The sequence below is a fragment of the Jaculus jaculus genome, chromosome 12 (genome assembly GCF_020740685.1).
Source record: "Jaculus jaculus isolate mJacJac1 chromosome 12, mJacJac1.mat.Y.cur, whole genome shotgun sequence".
Classification (NCBI taxonomy): domain Eukaryota; kingdom Metazoa; phylum Chordata; class Mammalia; order Rodentia; family Dipodidae; genus Jaculus; species Jaculus jaculus.
In genome coordinates, this window is record NC_059113.1 from 109,300,181 (window position 1) to 109,325,982 (window position 25,802).

The window sequence follows — 25,802 nt, forward strand, 5'->3', positions numbered from 1 at the left end:
ATGGATCATAAATAGGGCATCACCTTTCTTCCTGAAAGCTTCCAATACAGCCGGTTGTTTGTTTCCTCTCAAAACTATTAGGAAATAAGGTTATGAGTGCTTTGGTTCCCAATGACTCCACATAAGTGTGGAATCATCTCACACCTTGGCAGAGTTATTGACCTTTCACAGTGACCCAGAGTCCTTGGCTCCATCCCTACCTGCGTCATTCACGCTTGGAGGCTGCAGGTGTGTCTTTGTGTCCCACTTGTGGATCAGGCAGGGTATGTAAGATTTCACCTGCACTTCTTCTTATCAGTCCTTTCAATAGTAGGCCTCCCTGGCCCTCAGGTTCCACACTGGCATGTTTATCTCTATTAGATCCTCTTTTTAGTTTCAGCATGTAGGCCACAATCTTGCAGCAGAGCCTTCCTCATTAGGGTTAAAAAGAAATGAACCTTTCCAGGACTTTCATTTCAGATTTCTAGCTGCCAAGGTTCTGAGAAAACAAATTTTTATTGTTTTAGTAACTCAGGTAGGAAATGGATTATAGCAGTCTAAGAAAGTACGTGTATTCTTTGTGGAGAGAGGACATATAATATCTTTCCTTTGGAAATCATGAATATGACAAATTTGTCTATCATTACTTCTATTCAATATTTCATTGAGAGACCCTAACTATGAAAGTCACAAAACTTAAGGAAAAGAAACAACGAAAAATAATGATGAAGATAGTGTATATTTCTCCCAGGGAATTTCATCCTGGGTGTTTGGAAGGACACATGTCATTGCCAACATAATTATCTTTATAATCATCCAGAGTTAAAAGTATTGGGAACTGAGGCAAATCTACTGCAGCCGTCCATCTCCCCACACTGACATCCCTATTCCTAGTTCCCCAGTCCCAAGGGCCCTTAGAGTGCTCCCTTGGAAGTTACCAGAGAAATGGCGAAGGAGCCCACCTGATGGAATAGGCAGAGGAGCAGGGCCCATGCAGTTCCATGAGCGTGTCCCACAGTGCAGGGGAGACAGGGAAGGAAGGGCAAGGGAAAGTGGGGCAAGGTGTTTTAATCTGGTTGACTTTTCCAGTTGCACGCGTGGTCTGCTCACTTCCTGCTTGTTTTCAGCCTCCCTGCCTGCTTTCCCTCTTCCACCCTTTAAGCTGTGGTACCCCGAAGGCTTCTGGAGCATGACCCCTCCTCCTTAGTGTGTACTATGCACATAGACAAGGCAGAGTCGCACAGTTTCTAGCATGGTGCCACATACTGGGCAGAATATTGGGCAGAAATAACAATTTTGTGACAAAATTATTGTAGAACCTTTGGTGGTGGGCCTAAGTGAGAAAACTATCCCTGTGAGCTTAGTTTCAGCGGGAAGGAACGTTGCATCACCAGTTATTATTACCACTGCTAGTCTTGGAACTGAATCTGGAGTCAACTTTGACAAAGCAGTTCTGCTACCTGAGTTCACCATCTGCCTTTGTTCCACTATTCAGCCCTTAAATATCACCACACACAAGTTGGGAACAAGATTGATTCATCATGGGGTACAGAACTCTCTTCTTTGCACTGTCTTTTATTCTCTTTGCTTATTATATTTATATACCCATGCCGGAAGGCATTGATGATCGCTGGAAACTGGCTGTCATAGATGCTGCTATAAAGATTGCTTCAAATCTGGTAATATTTCTCCTGGGGAATTGGGACATCTGGGTACAAGTGTATATGAAATTGCTTGCAGTTAGTTCTTCTGAAAGAGACTCTGATTTCTAGAAGGATAAACCAAACAAATAGTATTATCATTCACCTGTTCACTTGAATATGGACAAAATAGAGAGAAACAATTCTTGCTAAAATCATATCTGAAGACCATAACTGCATATTCTTCTGATGACTCAGGGCAAAAAATAGCATTGTACAAAAGGAAAATTTGAGGAATTGTTACAAAGCTTGAATATTATATCTGACACTGACAGTTCAGAGGTAATCTGCTCTCATAATTTTTTAAAACACACACACATATGTTAATTATGGTTTTAAATTTTGATGCAGATTTAATAATTTTACTGTTTTAATGTTTTTCTCTTTCTAGGTAGTTCTCAAACTTTATGTTCTCAGAAACTCTATATGTACTCTGAGTTACTCAAGACCTGGAAGCACTTGTTTTGGGGGTTATATTTATCAATAGTAACTGTCAACAATTTCCTCACTTAATAATAATAATGATCATGATCACATTATAATTGATATATTTTAATTAAAATAAGATTTTTTTCAAACAGGAAGAAATCATGATAATAGCTTTCTTTCATTTTCTCAGATCTGCTTAATGCATGTCTTTATGGAATTTAGGTGATTTTCCTATTTGCTTTGGATTGGTATTTATAAAATCCTGTCTATGGTATTTACAAGACACATTGCATACTCTCGAAGGAATTAATTGTTTCCAAAAAAGACCCCACGGAACAACAGACAGTGTGACGGCATTAAACACCCTTCCTGACAATGTCTGCGAGAGCAGTGAGAACGCGGGGACGCACTTTGAGATCTGCTGTGCTGTTGTCTATCTACACGTCCGAATTCCCGAGTTTCAGATTATTTCTGTGGCAGTGTCAGAATTTGAACTCAAGTCTACCACAGCTAATGTACCATGCTTGTTTTGCTAAAATCTGCTGCCATCTGGAGGTTTTATGGACAAAACCTTTAGAAAAAAGACAATCTTAGAGAATGAGTCATCAGAGAAGAGTGAGGAGACCCTGATAGGTAGTTAGAAGCTGCCTAGGTGGGTTTTCAGAGGAGACTGAATTTCTCATGTGAGACTCCTAAACAGTTTACTCCACAGTTTTTTCAGTATTCTTGACATACTTTTCCTCTCTATTGACTTCTTTCTCTAAAACGTTCTAAAAAATGTTAATTTATTTGCAAGGCGAGAGAGAGAGGGGGGGGGGGGAGGGAGAGAGAGAGAATGGTTGCACCAGGGTCTCCAGCCATGGCGAATGAACTCCAAATGCATGTGCCTTTCTTTGTGCATCTGAGGAATCAAACCTGGGCTTTCATGCTTTGCAAGCAAACACCTTTAACTGTTGAGCCATGTCTTCAGCCCTCCTGCCCAGATAGTTTCTAGTGTCTCACTTGGTTTTCTAGACAGATGAGGAAAAGATGACTGAGCAAATGTTATTCTATAGAGAAGCTGTCACCTTATCTTCCTAGGGTAGCTCATACATCTTTAGACTTCAAAGTGACTAATGTTTACTTCCTCATGGTGGAGGAGGAAAATGAATTATATGGAGAAAGTAGACATAATTAGCTTATAAGTTGTGGAAATACAAAATAACACAATCTACTTTCACAGTATAATTTTTAGTGTGCCATTTTTAAAATTTAAATTTGATAAGTAAAACCTATTCTTTTCATTATACACTTCTTTAACTTTTAACATGGTGCTAAAATTTAAACCCAAATGTTTTGTAAGTGTTTAAGTGTTGTTCCCTCTATCATGCTACTACTTTTCAGTTTTTAAAAATATGCTGTTTTTTAAAATCTGTTTGAGAGAGAGAGAAAGTTAGAGAGAACAGGCATGCTAGGGATTCCAGCTACTGTAAGAAAACTATAGATGCATGCATCAACTTATTAGTTTCACTTGCCTGTGTCCTGGGGAATTGAAAACTGGGTTCTTTGGATATGTAGGCAAGTGATTTAAACACTAAGCTATCCCTCCAGCCTCCATTTTACTTTTGAGAGAAAGTAAAACTATAGCCATGAAGCTCTGGTCATTGATCACCTCTTGACTTGAGGAGAAGTTGATGGAGTAAGAAAAAGATTTATCTGAAAAGCTAGCAACAGGTTGAGACTTTGATAGTGACACTAACAACATGTGTGTTTGGATGAGCACTATGACTTTAGTGTTGTGATAGTATTTTCTCTTCCGCCATTGTTTCAATATGTGAATTTAATGTTATTACAATTCAAAATAATGGTTTAAATTTTGTTTTGTTTTGGTAGGCTGAGTTTACTGAAGCAATGGGTCTTATGAAATACGAAGAATTTCTTCGTAGCATAATGAATCTCCAACTTACAAACCCAATTTCAGATGAAAACCTTACAGTGATTGATGTGGACTTCAGGGACATCCCTGTTCGCCTGTACTTGCCTAAAAGGACATCAGAGAGACAGAGACCTGCTGTGATTTACTTTCATGGTGGTGGCTTTGTCATAGGAAGTTGTAGTAAGTGTAATTGTTTTACAGTTTGTTTTGCATTATATATGTATATCTAGATTGAAATATTGTGTATACGTAAAATTAACATTTTTCAATATAGTACTATTTTGTGATTATCTTCACATAGATATGTTGGACTAAATTATGGCTCATGCATATTTTTTATATTGAGTTTGTCCAACAGAACAGTAACATACAGTTATGATTTCATTAAGCAGACTTTACTATTAAATAAATATTTGGGTAGCATAGATTGGAGAGTACAAACAGTTCACGAGCTTTAGTTTAAAGTTTCCAAAGCATGTGACTTCAGTTCCAAAATAAAATACTAAAGTGAACCAGGTAGTTTAAATGTTGAATCAGACATACTACCCTTGCACCTAATATATGTAAAAAAAAAATTAAAATGTAGACCATGATGCAATGGTGATAGAGCCAGAGAATCTATTCCATAATGTAGATATGAAAATTAAAACAGAGTATAAGGCTGAAGAAGGGTCCCACCCTAAAAACATTGTGTTCCTCTCTGATATTTGGAGGTGATTACAAGAAGTGTTGGAGAATGATTAAGTACACACACACACACACACACACACACACACACACACACACACACTGCCTTTAGAGTATTGTTGATTTATGAAGTCATTCCACAGAAGGATGTGCGGGATGTTGTACCATGTACTTAAAGGTTGTAAACATCTAGTGATAATGCTCCTTTCATCAAAGAACTGACAGCTTCGTTATTGTATCCATTATTTTGACCCATGGTCTGTTAACATTTCTGAATGAGGAAATGACTCCATAAAAATCAACAAACTGTAAAGGCATTGTGTGTGCATCTATGACAGTCCTTATTCAACCGAATGGCATGTCTATATTTTCACACTGTTCAAGTTTTCCACCTCCTAGGACTTAAGTCCACATTCAACTACCCTCCATTTCCTCTGGCCTCCTTGTGTCCTACTAACTCCTCCATTGGTACACCTCACTTCTCTCCCTTCACTCCTGCACTGGTACACCACCCTCAGCTCTCGTCACTCCTGCACTGGTACACCTCTCTCAGCTCTCTTCACTCCTCCACTGGTACACCTCTCTCAGCTCTCTTCACTCCTCCACTGGTACACCACCCTCAGCTCTCGTCACTCCTGCACTGGTACACCTCTCTCAGCTCTCTTCACTCCTGCACTGGTACACCTCACTCAGCTCTCTTCATTCCTCCACTGGTACACCACCCTCAGCTCTCTTCACTCCTCCACTGGTACACCACCCTCAGCTCTCTTCACTCCTCCATTGGTACACCTCTCTCAGCTCTCTTCACTCCTCCACTGGTACACCTCTCTCAGCTCTCTTCACTCCTCCACTGGTACACCACCCTCAGCTCTCGTCACTCCTGCACTGGTACACCTCTCTCAGCTCTCTTCACTCCTGCACTGGTACACCTCACTCAGCTCTCTTCATTCCTCCACTGGTACACCACCCTCAGCTCTCTTCACTCCTGCACTGGTACACCTCTCTCAACTCTCTTCACTCCTGCACTGGTACACCTCTCTCAGCTCTCTTCACTCCTGCACTGGTACACCTCTCTCAGCTCTCTTCACTCCTGCACTGGTACACCACCCTCAGCTCTCTTCACTCCTCCACTGGTACACCTCTCTCAGCTCTCTTCACTCCTCCACTGGTACACCTCTCTCAGCTCTCTTCACTCCTGCACTGGTACACCTCTCTCAGCTGTCTTCACTCCTCCACTGGTACACCTCTCTCAACTCTCTTCACTCCTGCACTGGTACACCTCTCTCAGCTCTCGTCACTCCTCCACTGGTACACCTCTCTCAGCTCTCGTCACTCCTCCACTGGTACACCTCTCTCAGCTCTCTTCACTCCTGCACTGGTACACCACCCTCAGCTCTCTTCACTCCTGCACTGGTACAACTCTCTCAGCTGTCTTCACTCCTCCACTGGTACACCACCCTCAGCTCTCTTCACTCCTGCACTGGTACACCTCTCTCAGCTCTCTTCACTCCTCCACTGGTACACCTCTCTCAGCTCTCTTCACTCCTCCACTGGTACACCACCCTCAGCTCTCTTCACTCCTGCACTGGTACACCTCTCTCAGCTCTCTTCACTCCTGCACTGGTACACCACCCTCAGCTCTCTTCACTCCTCCACTGGTACACCTCTCTCAGCTCTCTTCACTCCTGCACTGGTACACCACCCTCAGCTCTCTTCACTCCTCCACTGGTACAACTCTCTCAGCTGTCTTCACTCCTCCACTGGTACACCTCTCTCAGCTCTCTTCACTCCTCCACTGGTACACCTCTCTCAGCTCTCTTCACTCCTCCACTGGTACACCTCACACAGCTCTCTTCACTCCTCCACTGGTACACCACCCTCAGCTCTCTTCACTCCTCCACTGGTACAACTCTCTCAGCTGTCTTCACTCCTCCACTGGTACACCTCTCTCAGCTCTCTTCACTCCTGCACTGGTACACCTCTCTCAGCTCTCTTCACTCCTCCACTGGTACACCTCACACAGCTCTCTTCACTCCTCCACTGGTACACCACCCTCAGCTCTCTTCACTCCTCCACTGGTACACCTCTCTCAGCTCTCTTCACTCCTCCACTGGTACACCACCCTCAGCTCTCGTCACTCCTGCACTGGAACACCTCTCTCAGCTCTCTTCACTCCTCCACTGGTACACCATCCTCACCTCTCTTCACTCCTCCACTGGTACACCACCCTCAGCTCTCTTCACTCCTGCACTGGTACACCACCCTCAGCTCTCTTCACTCCTCCACTGGTACAACTCTCTCAGCTGTCTTCACTCCTCCACTGGTACACCTCTCTCAGCTCTCTTCACTCCTCCACTGGTACACCTCTCTCAGCTCTCTTCACTCCTCCACTGGTACACCTCTCTCAGCTCTCTTCACTCCTCCACTGGTACACCTCTCTCAGCTCTCTTCACTCCTCCACTGGTACACCTCACTCAGCTCTCTTCACTCCTCCACTGGTACACCTCTCTCAGCTCTCTTCACTCCTCCACTGGTACACCTCTCTCAGCTCTCTTCACTCCTCCACTGGTACACCTCACTCAGCTCTCTTCACTCCTCCACTGGTACACCTCTCTCAGCTCTCTTCACTCCTCCACTGGTACTCCTCACTCAGCTCTCTTCACTCCTCCACTGGTACACCTCTCTCAGCTCTCTTCACTCCTCCAATGGAACACCTCTCTCAGCTCTCTTCACTCCTCCACTGGTACACCACCCTCAGCTCTCTTCACTCCTCCACTGGTACACCTCTCTCAGCTCTCTTCACTCCTCCACTGGTACACCTCTCTCAGCTCTCTTCACTCCTCCACTCGTACACCTCTCTCAGCTCTCTTCACTCCTCCACTGGTACACCTCACTCAGCTCTCTTCACTCCTCCACTGGTACACCTCTCTCAGCTCTCTTCACTCTTCCACTGGTACACCTCTCTCAGCTCTGTTCACTCCTCCACTGGTACACCTCTCTCAGCTCTCTTCACTCCTCCACTGGTACACCTCACACAGCTCTCTTCACTCCTCCACTGGTACACCTCTCTCAGCTCTCTTCACTCCTGCACTGGTACACCTCTCTCAACTCTCTTCACTCCTCCACTGGTACACCTCTCTCAGCTCTCTTCACTCCTGCACTGGTACACCACCCTCAGCTCTCTTCACTCCTGCACTGGTACAACTCTCTCAGCTGTCTTCACTCCTCCACTGGTACACCTCACTCAGCTCTCTTCACTCTTCCACTGATACACCTCACTCAGCCCTCTTCACTCCTCCAATGGTACACCTCACACAGCTCTCTTCACTCCTCCAATGGTACACCTCTCTCAGCTCTCTTCACTCCTCCACTGGTACACCTCTCTCAGCTCTCTTCACTCCTCCACTGGTACACCTCTCTCAACTCTCTTCACTCCTCCACTGGTACACCTCACTCAGCTCTCATCACTCCTCCACTGGTACACCTCACTCAGCTCTCTTCACTCCTCCACTGGTACACCTCAATCAGCTCTCTTCATTCCTGCACTGGTACACCTCTCTCAGCTCTCTTCACTCCTCCACTGGTACAACTCACTCACCTCTCTTCACTCATTCACTGGTACACCTCACTCAGCTCTCTTCACTTCTCCACTGGTACACCTCACTCAGCTCTCTTCACTCCTCCACTGGTACTCCTCTCTCAGCTCTCTTCACTCCTCCACTGGTACACCTCTCTCAGCTCTCTTCACTCCTCCAATGGTACACCTCTCTCAGCTCTCTTCACTCCTCCAATGGTACAACTCACTCAGCTGAATTCATTCCTGCACTGGTACACCTCACTCAGCTCTCTTCACTCCTCCACTGGTACACCTCTCTCAGCTCTCTTCACTCCTCCACTGGTACACCTCACTCAGCTGAATTCACTCCATCACTGGTACTCCTCACTCTGATCTCTTCAGTTCTGCACTGGCACACTTCCCTGTGGTCTCTTCACTTATTACATGGGATAGCTCCATTGGTTCTCTTTACTACTCTAATGGTTCACCTCATTTATCTTTCTTCTTCTTGCTCCACTGTTATACCTCACTCAGTCCATTTTCCCTTTTGTCTTCCTTTTTCTCCTCCCTTCATCTTTCTCTTCCAGTGTGAGATATATTAAATATGAAAAATGTGTCAAAATATTCTCTATACTTTATAATATTTTTATTCCCTAGTATTCATTGTTTCTTTGTTTTACATGTTGTTTTATTTCATCAGCTACTTTTTTCCATCTTAAGTCACATTTATGTGTCCATTAATAAGATGGCTACAGAATTTCAGATCAGTATACTTAATTTCTAACTCAGTTCTGTTCTTGGAGGAATTGTGCTCCATTTAAGTTTAACATGAATACCTCTACAGGACCCATCACTCTTGTTTTCAACATTTAACTAACAAATAAAAGTAATTAAAATTAAAATAAAACAAGCAAAATGAATGCTTTTCTTTAGTTTCTTTTTTGACATAGTATCTCACTCTAGCCCAGTCTTTTTTGGAATTCACTATGTAATCTCAGGCTGGTCTCACAATTATTGTGATCCCCCTCCCCCTGCCTTCCAAATGATGGAAATCATGGCATATACCACCATTCCTGGTCAGCCACCTTGGTTTTGTTTCAAGTGTTTTGCTGCAACAATTACCCTGAACTCTATGCATTCTCATGGAATCTTGACTTTCAATACATTTTTATTGTAGTGAATTTTTTCTTTCTTTTCCATTTAAAGCTGACCTTATATTTTGACATTTTGCATAAAGAATTCCAATTGATGCATCTTACCTGAATCAGTATAATTTGAATGCCTAAGAAGAATTTTGACATTGCTTTGTATTAAGATTTTTATTACAGTTATACCTCTGTTTCTCATTCTTATTCTTACTTATACAACATCTAGCTTTGATCTGTACATTTATTTTCATAAGGCATGAGAATGGCAAGAACATGCAGTTCTTTGATGTAAACTAAAATTTAAAGAGTGACCTCTGTTGAGAATGGTAATGTTTATTTATGAGTGTATTAAACATAAGTGAATTCATATAAATATCTCAGACTTCATTAAGAGAATAAGTTTACTTTCTAAAATATTTCTTTTTATTTATTATACATACAGGGTGAGTGTGTATGTGTGTATGTGTGTGTGTGTGTGTGTGTGTGTGTGTATTTGAGAGAGAGAGAGAGAGAAAGAGAGAGAGGGAGAGAGAAAGAGAAAGACAGAGAGGGAGAGAGAGATTAAGAGTAATATTGGGCATGCCAGAGCCTCTACCCACTGCAAACAAACGCCAGATACATGCACCACCATGTTCATCAGGCTTATGTGGGACCTGGAGAGTCAAACCTGGGCCATTATGCTTTGTAGGCAAGTGCCTTAACTGCTAAGCTATCTCTCTATCCCAAGCTTAATTTTTAAATATTTTTATTTAAGAGAGAGAGGGAGAGAGAGAAAGAGAGAGAGAGAGAGAGAGAGAGAGAGAGAGAGAGAGAATGGGCACACCAGGGCCTCCAACCACTGCAAACAAACTTCAGACTCATGTGCCACCTTGTCTATCTGGCTTATGTGGGTCCTGGGAATTGAACCAAGATCCTTTGGCTCTGCAAACAAGTACTTTAACCATTAAACAATGACTCCAGTCCCAACTTTTTAAATTACACAAGATGTACATTTGGTATTTAAATAATATTCCTGTATATAAGAGGCAAGAACAATAACTAGTAACACCTGAAAAATTCAAGAATGGTTCAATTGCAAATGTATGTAGATTATAATGATAGATATCATTATGTTCTGCTTAGCTTCAGGGCTCTGGTTATTGTAGCCATAGTTTTATGTGATGCTTTGGATTTATATGCCCAGTATCAACAGGGCAACACTTTATATTTATTTCTTTTATTCCAGAGATGTCGAGCTACGACTTCCTGAACCGATGGACAGCAATGAAGCTTGATGCTGTGGTTGTGGGAGTGGAGTAAGACCATGGTTGATTTTCTGTAGCTCCGCACTCCATGCCCTCGTGGTATAGGTTTCCTGATCAAGGCACATGACCCAACCATCCCAAGCGACTGTGTCCCAGGGATGTTGTGGTTTTCATTAACCTTCTCTTCAGCAGTACAGCGTCAGCGAGTCCACAAAAGGGTTGGGTTTTACTTAATTCACTGTGGACTCTGAGAGGCACAGAGGGGTGAGAATCTTTGCTGACAGCATCACGATGCCTCTAGGAGTATAAAACAGGGGTTGCAGAGGACCTTATTTGTACCTAGAAAAGCATGCCCATTATCCCTTTTGGATAGTGGGTTTAATTTGAGTTGGTAGTTAAAACAATTATAGGCTAATGCTCTCTTGTGTTCCAGTTATGTTAGCTGACTGATGATAGGATCATTTGAAGATCTCAAGTTATTTCTAATTTTCAATAGCTAGGATGGTCTCTATTTCTCCTGTCATTTTCACCTAATCTAATACATGATTGTTTCAAATAAACTTTTTATTTTATTTTACATTATTTTATTTACTTGAAAGAGAGAGAAAGAAGAAGGTTGTGGGAAAAAGAGAAGGTGGGGGGAGAGAATGGGCACGTTAGGGCCTTCAGCCATTGCAAACAAACTCCAGATGCATGTGCCACCTTGTGCATTTGGCTTATGTGGGTCTTAGGGAATTGAACCTAGGTACTTTGGCTTTGCAGGCAACCACTGAAACCACTAAGCAATTTCTCCAGACCTCAAATAAACTTTTTAGATGGTGTCACATTTGATCACTGGTTTGAGAATTTCACAGTTGTTTAAGTGATTTGTTGTTTTTTTATCCTGAAGGACACTTATATTTTGATATATCACTTTGTTTAGACTTTGAAAGTAAATTTTAAAGGATTTAGGCAGTGGTTACAGTGTGAAACACTGTAGGGCTCTCTTGCTGCTAGTATTGAATATGGCCATATGAATAATTTGCTAATTCTAATGCATATTATGAAGACCACTTTAGAGTTAAGAAAAAAGGTAGCCCAAGTGTATAAGATAGCTATATATTAATGCATGTATGTATGCATACACAAATATGTATAAGATATATATGTATATATATGATTTTTTTAAAGTTACCATGTGTAAGAAAGAATCATTGTGATACCAAATTATTTATATTTCAAAGATTTTAGCCATGAGGCTTGAGTGGCAACCACTTTAACCACTAAGGCATCTCTCCAGCTGCATAGAATCTATGGTGTGTGTGTGCAGGAATCAGAGGATGATGTTGGATGTCCATTCTATCCTTACATTTTGTTTGATGTAGGATTTTTCATTGTTCATCAAGCTAGCTGGTCTGAACGTTTCCAGGAATCTCTCCTGTCTTCCTTCCCCTTCTCACTGCAGGTTTTCACTGGAATTACAAGTTGTATTCAACAGTGTCCAAGATAATGAGGGTTCTGCAGGTGTGACTGACCTCAGTACTTGTGTTTGTGTGATGATCACTTTTTCCATAACCCATCGCTCCATCCCCAGATTCTACTTCTTATTTCAAAGAGGAATATATTATTAAGACAAGGTTTATTTGTTGGAATTAAAGATTAAAAGTAAAGTCAAATTTGACCAGTGGATCTGTTGGTTAAGTTGAGAGATTCTTGAATGTATGTCTATATTTCAATATCCATATCTATCTAGTAATATCTAAAGTTTAGTCAAAAATGCATGCTTATCTTACATTTGTTTTGTCTTTCCCTTTAAGCCACAGACTTGCTCCAAAATATCCATTCCCAATTGCCTTCGAAGATTCAATTTCCGTGGTCAAGTTCTTTTTACAGTCTACAGTTCTTGCAAAATACAAAGTTGATCCAGCTCGCATCTGTGTCTCAGGGGATAGTTCTGGAGGAACATTGGCAGCAGCAGTGTCTCTCATGGTATGTTACAGATGTCACATTGGTTTGGAACCTGCACACAAGGGGTTCAAACACAAACATCACTACTTTTGTTGTTATGTTTGCATCTGTTCTATACTGGAATCCTTGAACTGTAAAACAAACTAGTGTCTATATTTCTGCATGAACTTGGATTCACTTGTGCTCTAATTGTATCAAGTGAACAACTCTGCTGTGATTCTACTTCCGTTGGTAGTAGGGATTGAACTCAGGGCCTTGTGAATGTCAGATAAGTAAGAGCTCTACCAGTGATCTTACATTCCCAGCCTGCTACTCCTTTTATTAACATTGTGTTTTGAGACAGGGCCTTGACAAGAAGTTTCCCAGGCTGGATTTGCCCTTGCTCTGTAGCCTGGGTAGGCCTTGAATTTGCAATCCTCCTTAATTAGTAGTAACCCAATTAGGTGGAATTATACAACTTGTCATCAGGCCTGGCTTACCTTCACTTTACATAAAGATTATTACAAAGTGTGAGAATTACTATCTAATATGATAAGGTTTTTAATCTTTGCTGGTTGTTGATGGCTACATTATAAAAAGTACTAAGAATTTGGTGTCATTCCTTTTGATGTGTGTGTTCATTTCTTGTGTTATAACTGTGAGTAAATACCTGACCAGAAGCAATTTAAGGGAAGGAAGGGGCGATTGTAGCTCATGCTGACAAGGTGTAGTCAGTGACGCAGGGATGGCATGGGGATGGCTGGGCAGCAGGAGGGCCGTCTCCCTAGACAGGAAGCAGAGAGACATGGAGGCTAATGCTTAGCTCCTTCTCTTAGCTGCTCCTTTTGATTCTGCTGAAGCCTCCAGCCGCCTCATTCAGGGAGGGTCTTTATCTGTCAGTTAATTCATCTGAAATGTCCTCTCAGACCCATCACAGAGCTGTGCTTCCGTTGTCTACATGCATAAGTCATGCCTTCAAAATTAGTTTAGGAATCACATTAGCACAATGCGGGACCCATCCTTTAAATTGTACAGACTGACCCACAGGGATGAGGTGGTTGAGGTCTCCAGAGAACGCAGAAGGAGCTATGGCGGCCCTGTGTTTCTCATGGCCGTGATTTTCCTTGTAAGTGGCTGCTTCAGGGGCTTAGCCTGAGCAAGGAGAATACCACAGGTTCTGGGTGGCTCATGCTTCTGTATCTGATGCAAGTTCTGGAGCCGGTGGACAGCAGTTAGAGGCTACATGGGGTTGCTCCATGGGCAGCACACTGCGTCTCCTTCATGTGAAACTGGAATGACACAGTGTGCTTGTGTTATAATTGTAATGCACTGAGAAGCTTCAGAAGGAGGAAGGGCGGTCGTGAACATCATATGGTTTCTTTATATGCTCCTTTACCTGGAAATTATTTGTTAAAAACTGTCAGTTTTTCCAAACAGAACATCTAGTAGGTCTCTCTGATCAAACAGCTCATTGCAGATGTAGATCACGTCTTGGTACAGGGAAATTACAGGCCATCACCAAGGGAAAAGAAAAAGGAAAAAGACAGGGAAGAAAGAGAAGCAGGAGAGATTTAAGGTTAGATTTCATCCAACCCCTCCAGGGCTTTTTGATTCAGGTGCTCCCCCTAAGCTCCTCTTGTGGGTTTCACATTTTTGTTGGCTTCCAGGATATAGGATTCTCCGGTACTGGCTTCATTTAGGTCCAGTTTTGTGTCCCACCAATCGTTTCCCTTACCCAACACTGACCCTCACTATTGTACAAGTCTTCATGTATTTCAGCAACTCAGGCTGACCCAGGTTAGGAACCACAGATGAGTGAGACCACGTGACGGTTGTTTTTCTGGGGTTGCGTGAATTCACTTAGAATGGTCTGTCCCAAGTTTGGCCATTTTTCTACAAATTTCATTGTGTTGTTTTTTCTTACTCCTAAATAGAATTCTATCGTGTGGATATACCACATCTTTGTCATCCATTCATTCAATGATTGGCACCTGGGCTGATTCCCATTTGTAGCTATTTTGAATTGAACAGCTATAAAACATAGTTGAACAAATATCTCTGAACTGAGATGTGGAGCTTTTAGGGTAAATGCCAGTAAAAGAATAACAGGGTCTGTTGGTAATTCTATATTCATCCTTTTCAGAAGTCTCCATAGTGATTTCCATAGTGGTTATACTAGCTTACATTCCCACCAACAATGAATGAGTGTCTCTATTTCTCCATAGCCTCACCAACATTTGTTTTCATTTGATATTTTTTAATGTTTGCTATCCATATTGGGGTAAGGTAGAATCTCATAGTTGTTTTCTTTTGCATTTCCCTAATGACTAGGGATATTGGACATTTTCTTAAGTCTGTGTTAGCCATTTGTAATTCTTCCTCTGAGAATGCCCTATTTAGTTCTCTGCCCCACTTTGGAGTGACTGGTTTGATTTTTTTGTTGTTATCCTTTTTTTAAAAAAAAAATTGTTTGGGCTGGAGAGATGGCTTAGCGGTTAAGTGCTTGCCTGTGAAGCCTAAGGACCCTGGTTAGAGGCTCGGTTCCCCAGGTCCCACGTTAGCCAGATGCACAAGGGGGCGCACACATCTGGAGTTAGTTTGCAGAGGCTGGAAGCCCTGGCACTCCCATTCTCTCTCGCTGTCTTTCCCTCTGTGTTTGTCGCTCTCAAATAAATAAATAAAAATTTAAAAAAATTGTTTATTTATTTATTTATTTGAGAGTGACAGACAGTGAAAGAGGGAGAAAGAGAGAGAGAAAGAATAGGTGCACTAGGGCCTCCAGCCACCACACACGAACTCCAGATGCAAGTGTCCCCTTGTGCATCTGGATAATGTGGGTCCTAGGGCATTGAGCCTTGAACCAGGGTCCTTAGGCTTCACAGGCAAGTGCTTAACCACTATGCCATCTCTCCAGCCCTATTGTTAAGCTTTTTGAGTTCTTTGTAGAGTCTAGAATTTAGGCTTCTGTCAGTGGTATAGCTGGCAAAGATTTTCTCCCTTTCAGTGGGAAGTCTATTGGCTCTGCTTATGGTATGTCTGTCTGTGCAAAACTTTTAGCTTAATGAGATCCATTGGTTGAGTGCTTGTTTAATTTCCTGGGCTACTGGGGTTTTGTTCAGGAAGTCTTTTTCCAGTCCTATATTGTGGAGAGTGCCTCCTACTTTTTCTTCCAGTAGTTTAAGAGTGTCGTATATTGTAGTCTTTTATCCACTGAGACTTGACTTTTGTGTATGGTGAAATGAGTGGGCCTAAATTCATTTTTCAACAGATGTTCATCCAATTTGTCCAATAGAATTTGTTGAAGATGCTGTCTTTTCTCCTATTATTATTATTAGAACCTTTGTCAAAGAGCAAACAGCCGTATTCACTTGACCTAAGTTCTGGATCTTCAGTTCTGTTCCATTGCTCTGTTTTTGTTTTTATTCTAGTACCATGCTGTTTTTCTTTTGGTCACCATGGCTTTGTAATATAGCTTTAGACCGGGTATAGTGATACCGCCAGAGGTGTGTCTTTTGCTGAGGGTATGTTTGGATATCCATTGACTTCTGACTTTCCATATGAATTTTGAGATTATTTCTTCAATGTCTGTGAAAAATTATGCTGGTATTTTTACTGGTATAGTGTTAAATCTATATGTTGCTTTTGCTAGAATTGTCATCTTCACAATATTAATTCTACCTATCCAGCATCACGGTAGGACTTTCCATCTTCTCAAGTCCTCTTCCATTTCTTTCTTGAGGGTTTTTATTATATAGGTCTTTCACAACTTTGGTTAATGTTATTCCAAGGTATTTATTTTCTTGTTGTTGCTATTGAACATGGGATTGCCTTACTGATTTCTTTCTCTATATACCTGTCCTTTGCATATAGCAAAGCTACTGATTTTTGTGCATTGATTTTGTATCCTGCCATTTTGCAGAAGGAATTTGTCACCTTTAGAAGTTTTGAGATGGAGACTTTTGGGTCACTTATATGTAGGATCATGTCATTTGCAAATAGGGCTAACTTGATTCTTCTGTCCCAATTTGAATCCCTTTTATTCCTTACTCCTCTCTTATTGCTTGGGCTAGGATTTCTAGTACTATGTGAGGAGCAGTGGTGTGAGTGGGGTCCCCTGTCTTCTTCCTGATCTCAGTGGGAATACCTTCTGTTTTTCCCCATTAAGTATTATTTGGGCCTTAGGTGCTTTATATATAGCCTTTATTGTGTTGAGATATATACCCTTTATACCTATTCATTCCAGTGTTTTGATCATGAAGTGTTGTATTTTGTCTAAGGCCTTTTTTTTTGCATCAATTGAGATGATCATGAAGTTCTTATGGTTAAGTTTATTTATGTGGAATATTACATTGACCAATTTCCATATTTTAAACTATCACTGCATCCCTGGGATGAAGCCTACTTAGTCAAGGTGGCTAATGCTTTTGATGTGTTGCTTAATTCAGTTTTCAAGGATTTTGTTCAGGATCTTTGCATCTAAATTCATTAAGGTTATAGGCCTATAGTTTTCTTTCCTTGTTGCATCTGTCTGGTTTTGGTATTAGGGAGATGCTGTCTTCATAAAAGGAGTCAGGTAAGATTCCCTGGTCTCCAATTATGCAGAAAATTTCAAGAAAAATTGGTTTCAATTCTTCAATGAAAGTTTGATAGAATTCAGTTGAGACATCATCTGGTCTTAAACTTTTCCTTTTGGGAAGGTTTGGATTACATTTTCAATCTCCATGGATGTGATACACTTGTTTAGGAGATGAATATCTTCTGAGTTTAAGTTTGTTAGGTGGCATATGCTTAGGAATTAATCCATTTCTTCCAGATTATTTAATTTTGTGGAGTAGAGATTTTGGAAGTATGCCCTGATGATTCTTCCAAATTCAATGATGTCTGTTGTGATCTCTCCCTTTTCATTTCTGCTTTTGTTAATTTGAGACTTCTCTCTGTCTCTTTTTTTGCTTGACCAATTTGGTCAGGGATTTGTTAAACTTGTTTAATTTTTCAAACTATATATGTTTCATTGATTTTTTAAAAAAAATTGTTTTCTGGGCTGAAGGGATGGATTAGTGGTTAAGACGTTTACCTACAAAGCCAAAGGATGCAGGTTTGATTCCCCAGGACCCACCTTAGCCAGATGCACAAGGGAACACACGCTTTTGGAGTTTGCCTGCAGTGAATGGAGGCCATGGCTCGCCCCTTCTCTCTCTCTCCTTCCCTTCCTCTCCCTTTCACTGTCAAATAAATAAATAAACAAAAATAAAATATTAAAATTGTTTTCTTAGTTTCCAATTAATTAATTTCTGCTCTAGTCTTAGTTATTTCTTTCTATCTGGAACTTGTTGTGTTGGATTCTTCTTGTTTTTCAAGTGCCTTTATGTGGACAGTCAGGTTATTAATTTGGGATCACTCTGTGTAATGAAGGCATTTAGGGCTATGAATTTTCCCCTTAGGACTGCCTTCATTGTGTCCCCTAAGTTTTGGTAGGTTGTGTTTTCATTATCATTCAATTATAGAAATTTTACAGTTTCTAATTTGATTTTTTCTTTGACCCATTCATTGTTTTAAAGTGTGTTGTTTAATCTCCAGGAGCTGGTGGAATTATTGATGTGTCTCTTGCTGTTAAATACTACCTTTATAGCATTGTGATCTGACATGTTGCAGGAAGTTACTTCATTTTTCCTAACTTTATGAAGGTACAATTTATGGTGTAATATATGGTCAATTTTGGAGAAGGTTCCATGGGCTGCTAGGAAGAACGTGCATTCTGTAGAGTTGAGGTGGAATGTTCTGTAGACATCCAGTAGGTCTAGTTGACCTATTTTTTTTTTTTAACAGGCCAGGGTGCAGGCTTCTGCTTACCTGCCTTTATGAGGTATTTATTTTGTCACGTGTAGAATAAAAATGAGTTTTCTGGCCATTAGTGCATGTTAGTCATGATCTCACACTCCATAGGGAGGGTACATCACATTATAAACACAGCATGGGCTTGTGAGGTGCCTGGACCCCAGACTGTAGGAGCTCCTGTTGGATTCAGTATCTTAATAAAGGACTACACAAGGGATACATTTTAGTGTGAGAGTGAATGCTTGTGATTTTAAGGACAGAGTTTGGGAGGTGGAGTGATTATGGATATACAGGTACAATTGATATAGAAAAATGAAGTCTTTGGAGAAAATAAGTGTAGGTAGCATTTAGCCTGCTTCTTCTCTGATCAAGTGTATTCTCTACTAGTGAAGTCTCCTTCTCACAGTGAGGACCTTCCTCTGCTTCTGCAGGTAACAGTGAGGGTCTGCTAGAGAATACAGAGCACTTGTAATGCTATTATTAACAAAGTTGTTTATGGGGATGCTGCCATAGCATTGGCTTCCCAGCCCTGCAGGCCCAGGGCAGCACCCAGCCTGTCATCCCGTGACTTTCTTCATGCGGCTGTTAGTGCATGTATTTTATTGGTGTCAAGTTTTTAGGGTTGTATTGCCTCCCAAGGGATCCTGAACAGGGAAGAGAGGATTGAGAATCTGTGAACCTGCTGATAGCCAGGGCACAGCCCTTTAACACTGCCTTACCATCCTTTTTGAGCTGCTAGGGGACAGTATTTGTTTTTCACTTGACTTGTGGAACCTGCTTGGGCAAAGAAAGGTCTTCCCAGATTATTAAGGAATCAAGATCATGGTATTGTCCCTGAAGGAAAACACCATTTCTAAATATTTCACTTCCACTACCCTTTTGGTTCATTTTTCTGAGTGAACTCTTTTTTTTATTATTAGTTTTCTATTCTGCAAGTACAGGCAGTTTGGTGTCATTATTAGGCTCATCCATGACCTACCCCCTCGCCATTGGCCCCTCCTCGTTGAGGTATATGGGTCGTGCATTGTGGAGTTAGCCCACAGTTATCGGTATGATAAATGTTTCTGTATATCATGACCCAACATGTGGCTCTGACATTCTTTCTGCCCCCTCTTCCGCAAAATTTCCCTGAGCCATGTTGGGTTCATTTTTGGTCTGCTTCAGTGATGAGGTGTTGGGGGCCTCTGGGGCTTTGGCTCTCTGATTTGGTAGGCACTGATTTTTCTCTGTGTTTGTCTCCTTCCCCCTTGTGCTGGTATCTGGTTCATCAGGAAAACAGCACCCTTGCTTGTTTTGCCAATTTTCCTTAGTTTCAGCCAGGGCCCTGTTGAGGTACGATGGGTGGCTCTCTCCTTAGGATCTGCATCTATCTGAAAAAGAGAAGCAGATTCTCCAATGGATAAATGAGATAGCCCTTACTTTTTTTTTTTTATAGAGAGTTTAATAGGTGTAGGCCCTCTTGTAACCCATGATTGATGGTAGCTTGATATTGGAGAGTGGTCTTATGTTTGGATATGGTTCTGATTTGTTTCCCAGCTCCAGCTATGGGTCTTGTACAACTGAGGGGATCAGTTAGCTGAGTCAAGAGCAGTTGGTTCCCCACCATGGCTGTGTGCCATTATTGCATTTGTGTGGGCATCACACCAGATTATTTGCTGCTAAGTAGGTTGGACCATGAGTTGCTTGGACAGATATTGGTTGTTTCCCCCAGTCGCCCATGTAGCACCTTCTGGCACTAGACACACTGACTGTCTGGGGACTGATTCTCTCCTGGCTTCCAGCCATGGCATTCCATTTTATGTGTCAGCTGCATATGGTTTCTTCAGCAATAGGGTCTTACCACTAACCTTTGGTGGGTCATCAAGTACTCTGACAGAAAACTGTCATTCTTTTAGAAAACCTTGTGTTTCTCTGATCAAAAGCTCATTGTGGGTGATAGCCCCATGCTGGTACTGGGAGTTACAGGTCAGTGCCCCCTAAGAAAATGAGGAAAAAAAGGTAACTAATTAACTACTTAGAGAGGAGAGAGAGGGGGAGAGGAAGAGGGAGGGAGGGAACATGTAGAGGATTTAGGTTAGACTTGATCCTACCCTCTCCAGTGTCTTGTGGTTCAGGTGTTTCCTGTAAGGGCCTGGTGAAGGTTCAGCCATTTGATCTGCCTTTTAGGAAGTAGAATTTTATGGTACCATTGCCATTTGTGTCTAGATTAGTGTTTTCCACCCCTTTGATGCCCTCCCCTCCTTCCCCATCCCTCCTAGTGTCTAGTCCATGAGATGCTTGCTGGGTGTGTAAGGTATCTTGGGTAGATTCAGGTTAGGTGCTGCAGATGTGTGAGATTATGTGGCAATTTTTTTTTCTGTGATTGGGTAAGTTCACTGAGAATGATCTGTTCCAGGCTCAACCATTTTTCCTCAAATTTCTTTGTGTCATTTTTTCTTACTGCTGTATAGAATTCCATTGTGTAGATATTCCACATCTTAGTTACCCATTCTTCTAGTGATGGTCATCTGGGTTGATTCCTGCTCTTAGGTATTACAAATTGAGCTGCTACAAACATGGTTGAACAAATTTCTCTGGCCTGTGATTTGAAGGTTTTAGGGTAAATGCCAAGTAAGGGAATAACTGGGTCTGTTGGTATCTCTATAGTCAGCTTTTCAGGAGTCTCCATATTGCTTTCCAAAGTGGTTGTACCATCCTACACTCCCACCAACAGTGGATTAGTGTTCCTGCTTCTTCACATCCTTGCCAGCATTTATTTTTTAATGTTTGATTTTTTGATGTTTGCTATCCTTATTGGGGTAAGGTGGAATCTCATAGTTGTTTTAATTTGCAGTTCTCTGATGATTAGGGATGATGAACATTTCCTTAAGTGTGTGTTGGCCATTTGTATTTCTTCCTCTGTGAACAGCCTGTTCATCTCTTTGCCCCATTTTGTGAGTGGGATGTTTGACTTCTTACTGTTTAGATTTTTGAGTTCTTTGTAGATTCTAGAGATTAGGTCTCTATCAGTTTGATAACCCACAAATATTTTCTCCCATTCTGTTTGTAATCAATTTGCTCTGCTTATTGTATGCTTGTCTGTAAACTCTTCAGCTTCATATGATCCCATTGGTTGAGTGACTGTTTAAGATTGTGAGCTACTGGGGTTTTGTTCAGGAAGTCTTTTTCCATTCCTATATCATGGAAAGTACTTCCTAAATTTTCTTCCAGTAGCATTTGAGTTTCTGGTCTTATCTTTAGGTTTTTGATCCATTTGGATTTGAGTGTAGTGCATGGTGAAATGTGTGGATCAAGTTTCACTTTCCTGTATGTGGTTATCCAGTTTGTCCAGCAACATTTGTTGAAGATGATATCTTTTTTCCAGCCTATATTGTTAGGACCTTTGTCGAATATCAAGTAGCTATAGTTGCTTGACCCAAAGTCTGGGTCTTCAAGTCTATTCAATTGGTCTATACTCCTGAGGGTGATTAACTCCTATAGCAAAGTAGCAGGATACAAAATCAATGCACAAAAATCAGTAGCATTTCTATATGCAAATAACAAAGATACAGAGAATAATTAAGGGACATAGTCCCATTTTCAATAGCAACAACAAAAAAATAAAATACCTTGGAATAACATTAACCAAGGAAGTGAAAGATCTATACAATGAAAACATAAAAACACTTAAAAAAGAAATTGAGGAGCACTTGAGAAAATAGAAAGACCTCCCGTGCTCCTGGATAGGCAGAATTAACATTGTGAAGATGACAATCCTACCAAAGGCAATATATAGATTTAATGCAATTCCAATTAATATCCCTTCAGTGTTCTTCACAGAGATAGAAAAAATGATCTCAAATTTCATTTGGAAAGGCATAAGGCCTCACATATCCAAACATATCCTGAGGAAAAGAAATACCTCTGGTGGCATCACCATACCTGATCTAAAGCTATATTACAAAGCCATAGTAATAAAAACAGCATGGTACTGGCATAAAAACAGGAGTATAGAACTATGTTTGTTTTGTTGATTTTTTGAGGTAGGGTCTCACTCTAACCCAGGCTGACATGGAATTCACTATGTAATTTCAGGGTGGCATCAAACTCACAGCAATCCTTCTATCTCTGCCTCCAAAGTGCTAGGATTAAAGCAGGTACCACCATACCCAGCTGATCTATGATCCTGCTGACACACAGAGAAGGTAGAGGCCAGGGTCTCTGCCTCCGCTTTGTTGCTGTGGTCACTGCTGTGACTTCCTCTTCATCTTCAGAGGTGGTCACTCTACTTCAGAAATGACCAGTTCAAGAACATAGGAAGGATCAGGAGCCTGGGGAATGTTTCCTAAGAAAAGGTTTTCTTTCTGAATTTTCTCCTGAATTTATAGGACTTTAGAGATTGGGTCTGCAAGTAGGAATTGGGACACATGTTTTCATAGTGATGTGCTTTGGAGATTCCCACCAACTACTTCATTTTTCATAAGTCAGCTGCTTTGATGAGGGAATGTCCTTGAATTTACTGTGCAGATCCTGACATTTCCTGGGGGACGGCAGCAGATAGAGGCATCTGTGTGGAAGGCTTTGTTCTAGAAGCTGGTGTGTAGGTTAGGTAACATTACCTCTAAAGGAGACTAATCATAGGTTGCCAGCTATAGAAGACAAAAGAGAAGCTAAGTTATCTGACAGCTGTTACCTGAGGACATTTCTCATTTCTGGTAAAAGAAGTTACACACATTAAATGTTTCACATTTTTTTCTGCTCTTTTGATGTTTTTGTAAATTACTCTGCTTATTTCCTAGTATACTACACTATCTAACCCAAAAGGTAAGATGTATATTAGGAATATATCCTTTAAAATGGTACATTTTCTTTCGAATTTAGTTAATATTTGAGGGTTGGTATTCATATATTGTTTAAAATTTTTTGTTTATTTTTATTTATTTGAGTGTGACAGAGAGAGAATGAGAAATAGAGAGAGAGAGAGAGAGAGAGAGTATGCCAGGGCCTCCAGCTACTGCAAATGAACTCCAGATGCGTGCACCCTTTTGTGCATCTGGCTAATGTGGGTCCTGGGGAATCAAGCCTCGAACCGGGGTCCTTAAGCTTCATAGGCAAGCGCTTAACCACTAAGCCATCTCTCCAGCCCGGCATTCATATTTTATTGTTATATTAGTGGTTTATTCTCATTTAACTTTCTTTAGGTCAAAAATGGTTTTAAACAAGCCAGGCATGTTAGCACTTAGGAGGCTGAGAAAGGAGGATAGCAGGTTCCAGGCCAGTCCGGGATGCATAACAAGACCCTGTCTCACAAAACAAAATCAAAATGCAAGCTGATTTTAAACATGGATGACTTATCATCCTCACAGGGAATGTCAAAATTGTGTTTCTGTTTGATAGTTCCATGTGAATACATGAGCACCTAAGTGGGCATCATTTCTTTACTGGTTTAAGTGGGATGGCAGGTTTTTATGTCTTTACAGTATTATCATTACAGGAATAACTGGATATTGTGTCAGTATTATAAGTTTATTTATAAGAATAAGGTAAAAATCTCCTTCTAGTTTGAAAGCCATTCATTCATTGACATTTGTTATCTATTTTTCAGCTACAGAGTGATCCAGAAATCAAAAATAAACTTAAGGCTCAAGCCTTAATATCTCCTGGCTTACAGTTGATTGATAGCTTCATGCCATCCCATCAATTATATCAACATGGTCCTCTTCTGACACGGGCGGTAGCAGCTAAATTAATCAGCCGTTTTGTTAGTGAAGGCAAAATGCTGTACCAGGCAATAATGAAAAACCAACACATGCCTGAAGAATCGAGACCTTTGTTCAAGTTTGTCAACTGGAGTACCTTTCTTCCTGAAAAGTATAAAAAGAATCATATTTATACTGAACCAATTCTGGGGAAACTAAATGTTTCAAATCCAAACTTTATGGATAGCAGGGTGTCCCCTTTGCTGGCTACTGATGCCCAGTTACAGAAGTTGCAGTTAACTTATTTGCTCACTTGTGAGCATGATATTCTCAGAGATGATGGGCTTATTTATGTTGCACGACTTAGAAAAGTTGGGGTTCAGGTTACTCATGACCATCTAGAGAATGGGTACCATGGAGCTCTGTCTTTTGCAACTGCACCATTTAATTTGAATCTAGCCTTGAAAATCAGAGATAAGTACACTAGCTGGTTAAAAAATAATCTATAGTATAAACCTATAATATAAATCTATAATATAATATAAATATAATCTATAATATAAACCCTATAATATAATATAAATATAAATATATGGTCATATAGCTAGGTAACTGTTTCATTAGTAAGGTAATCTGATGATTCATTCTGATGTATTGTGAATTTAATGGAGAGATAATGATTAAAGTTTTGGACGAATCCAATATTAAAGTAGAATAATGATTATTATATGTTTTTGAGGAAGTTAGTTAATTTTCCTAACATTAAGCAGTTATAAAATGAAGGTATTCTCTTGGTTATTTCCTTTAAATGACACTTATTTTAGTTGATGAGCTCTACATATTCAGGTGTAGTAGTGCATTGTTAAGATGGGGGAAGGATCTGTGTAGGTGATTTAGTTGCTGGCCTACAGTGCCTGTGACTTGGGTTCAAGTCCCCACCACCCATGTAAAATTAGATGTTCACTCATTGGCAATAACAAGATACTCTTGTGTGCGTGTGCACAATACACCCCCCACATGGTAAATAAAATTAAAAACCATTAATAATGTGTGCATAATTGTAGGCAAGAAAGGATATTTTCAGAGGGTGAGTGGGTAGTAATGCTCAGTGAAGAGAAAGTAATACTGTGCACTGGTAGACAGTATCTTATGCTAGAACAATATTGTTCAATTATATTCTGTCCATATGTTATTTGGACCTGCTCAATGTACATTAGACTTTTAAGCTTCATACAAAATCTACATATTACAAGGCTTCCTCACTCATGGAAGAAAGAGAGTCACACATGCACTGCAAATCATTCATAGAGCTGAGATACTTAACCCTTACTTAACCTTTTGGTAATATCCACCTTGAAGGTCTATGTGAACTGCATTCCTTGCTATTCAATGAGAAGATCCTGATCAAACTATCTGTGACAATCAGAATTGTTTGACTTTGTAGAGTCAATGTTTTGCTAGGAAGTACACAACCAGTGAGATCTCGAAGCTAATGATCACCAGACACATTATATATGTGATGGGACTCACTCTCCGTTTCACCCACATGAACCTCACCACTAAGATGATTTCCACTGGGATGCATTGAGAACAATGTTTCATTTTCTGAGTGAACTGTGATGCTGATATTTGTGTAGTATTTCTCTGTTTTGTAGTTTTCCTAAAGTTGAATAAATTTGGGGAAAACATAAGCTCAATTGTGCCT

General features: G+C 40.7%; 1 protein-coding gene across 1 annotated transcript; it reads left to right on the top strand.

Annotated features, from left to right (window-relative positions):
- Positions 1 to 1,520: 1,520 nt before the first annotated feature.
- Positions 1,521 to 24,606, top strand: LOC101608404 (arylacetamide deacetylase-like 2). Its single transcript, XM_004655912.2, has 5 exons — positions 1,521 to 1,658; positions 3,981 to 4,203; positions 10,640 to 10,709; positions 12,455 to 12,626; positions 24,004 to 24,606. The coding sequence occupies exons 1-5, from the start codon at positions 1,521 to 1,523 to the stop codon at positions 24,604 to 24,606; spliced, it is 1,206 nt and encodes a 401-aa protein (XP_004655969.2).
- The last annotated feature ends 1,196 nt before the right edge of the window (positions 24,607 to 25,802 follow it).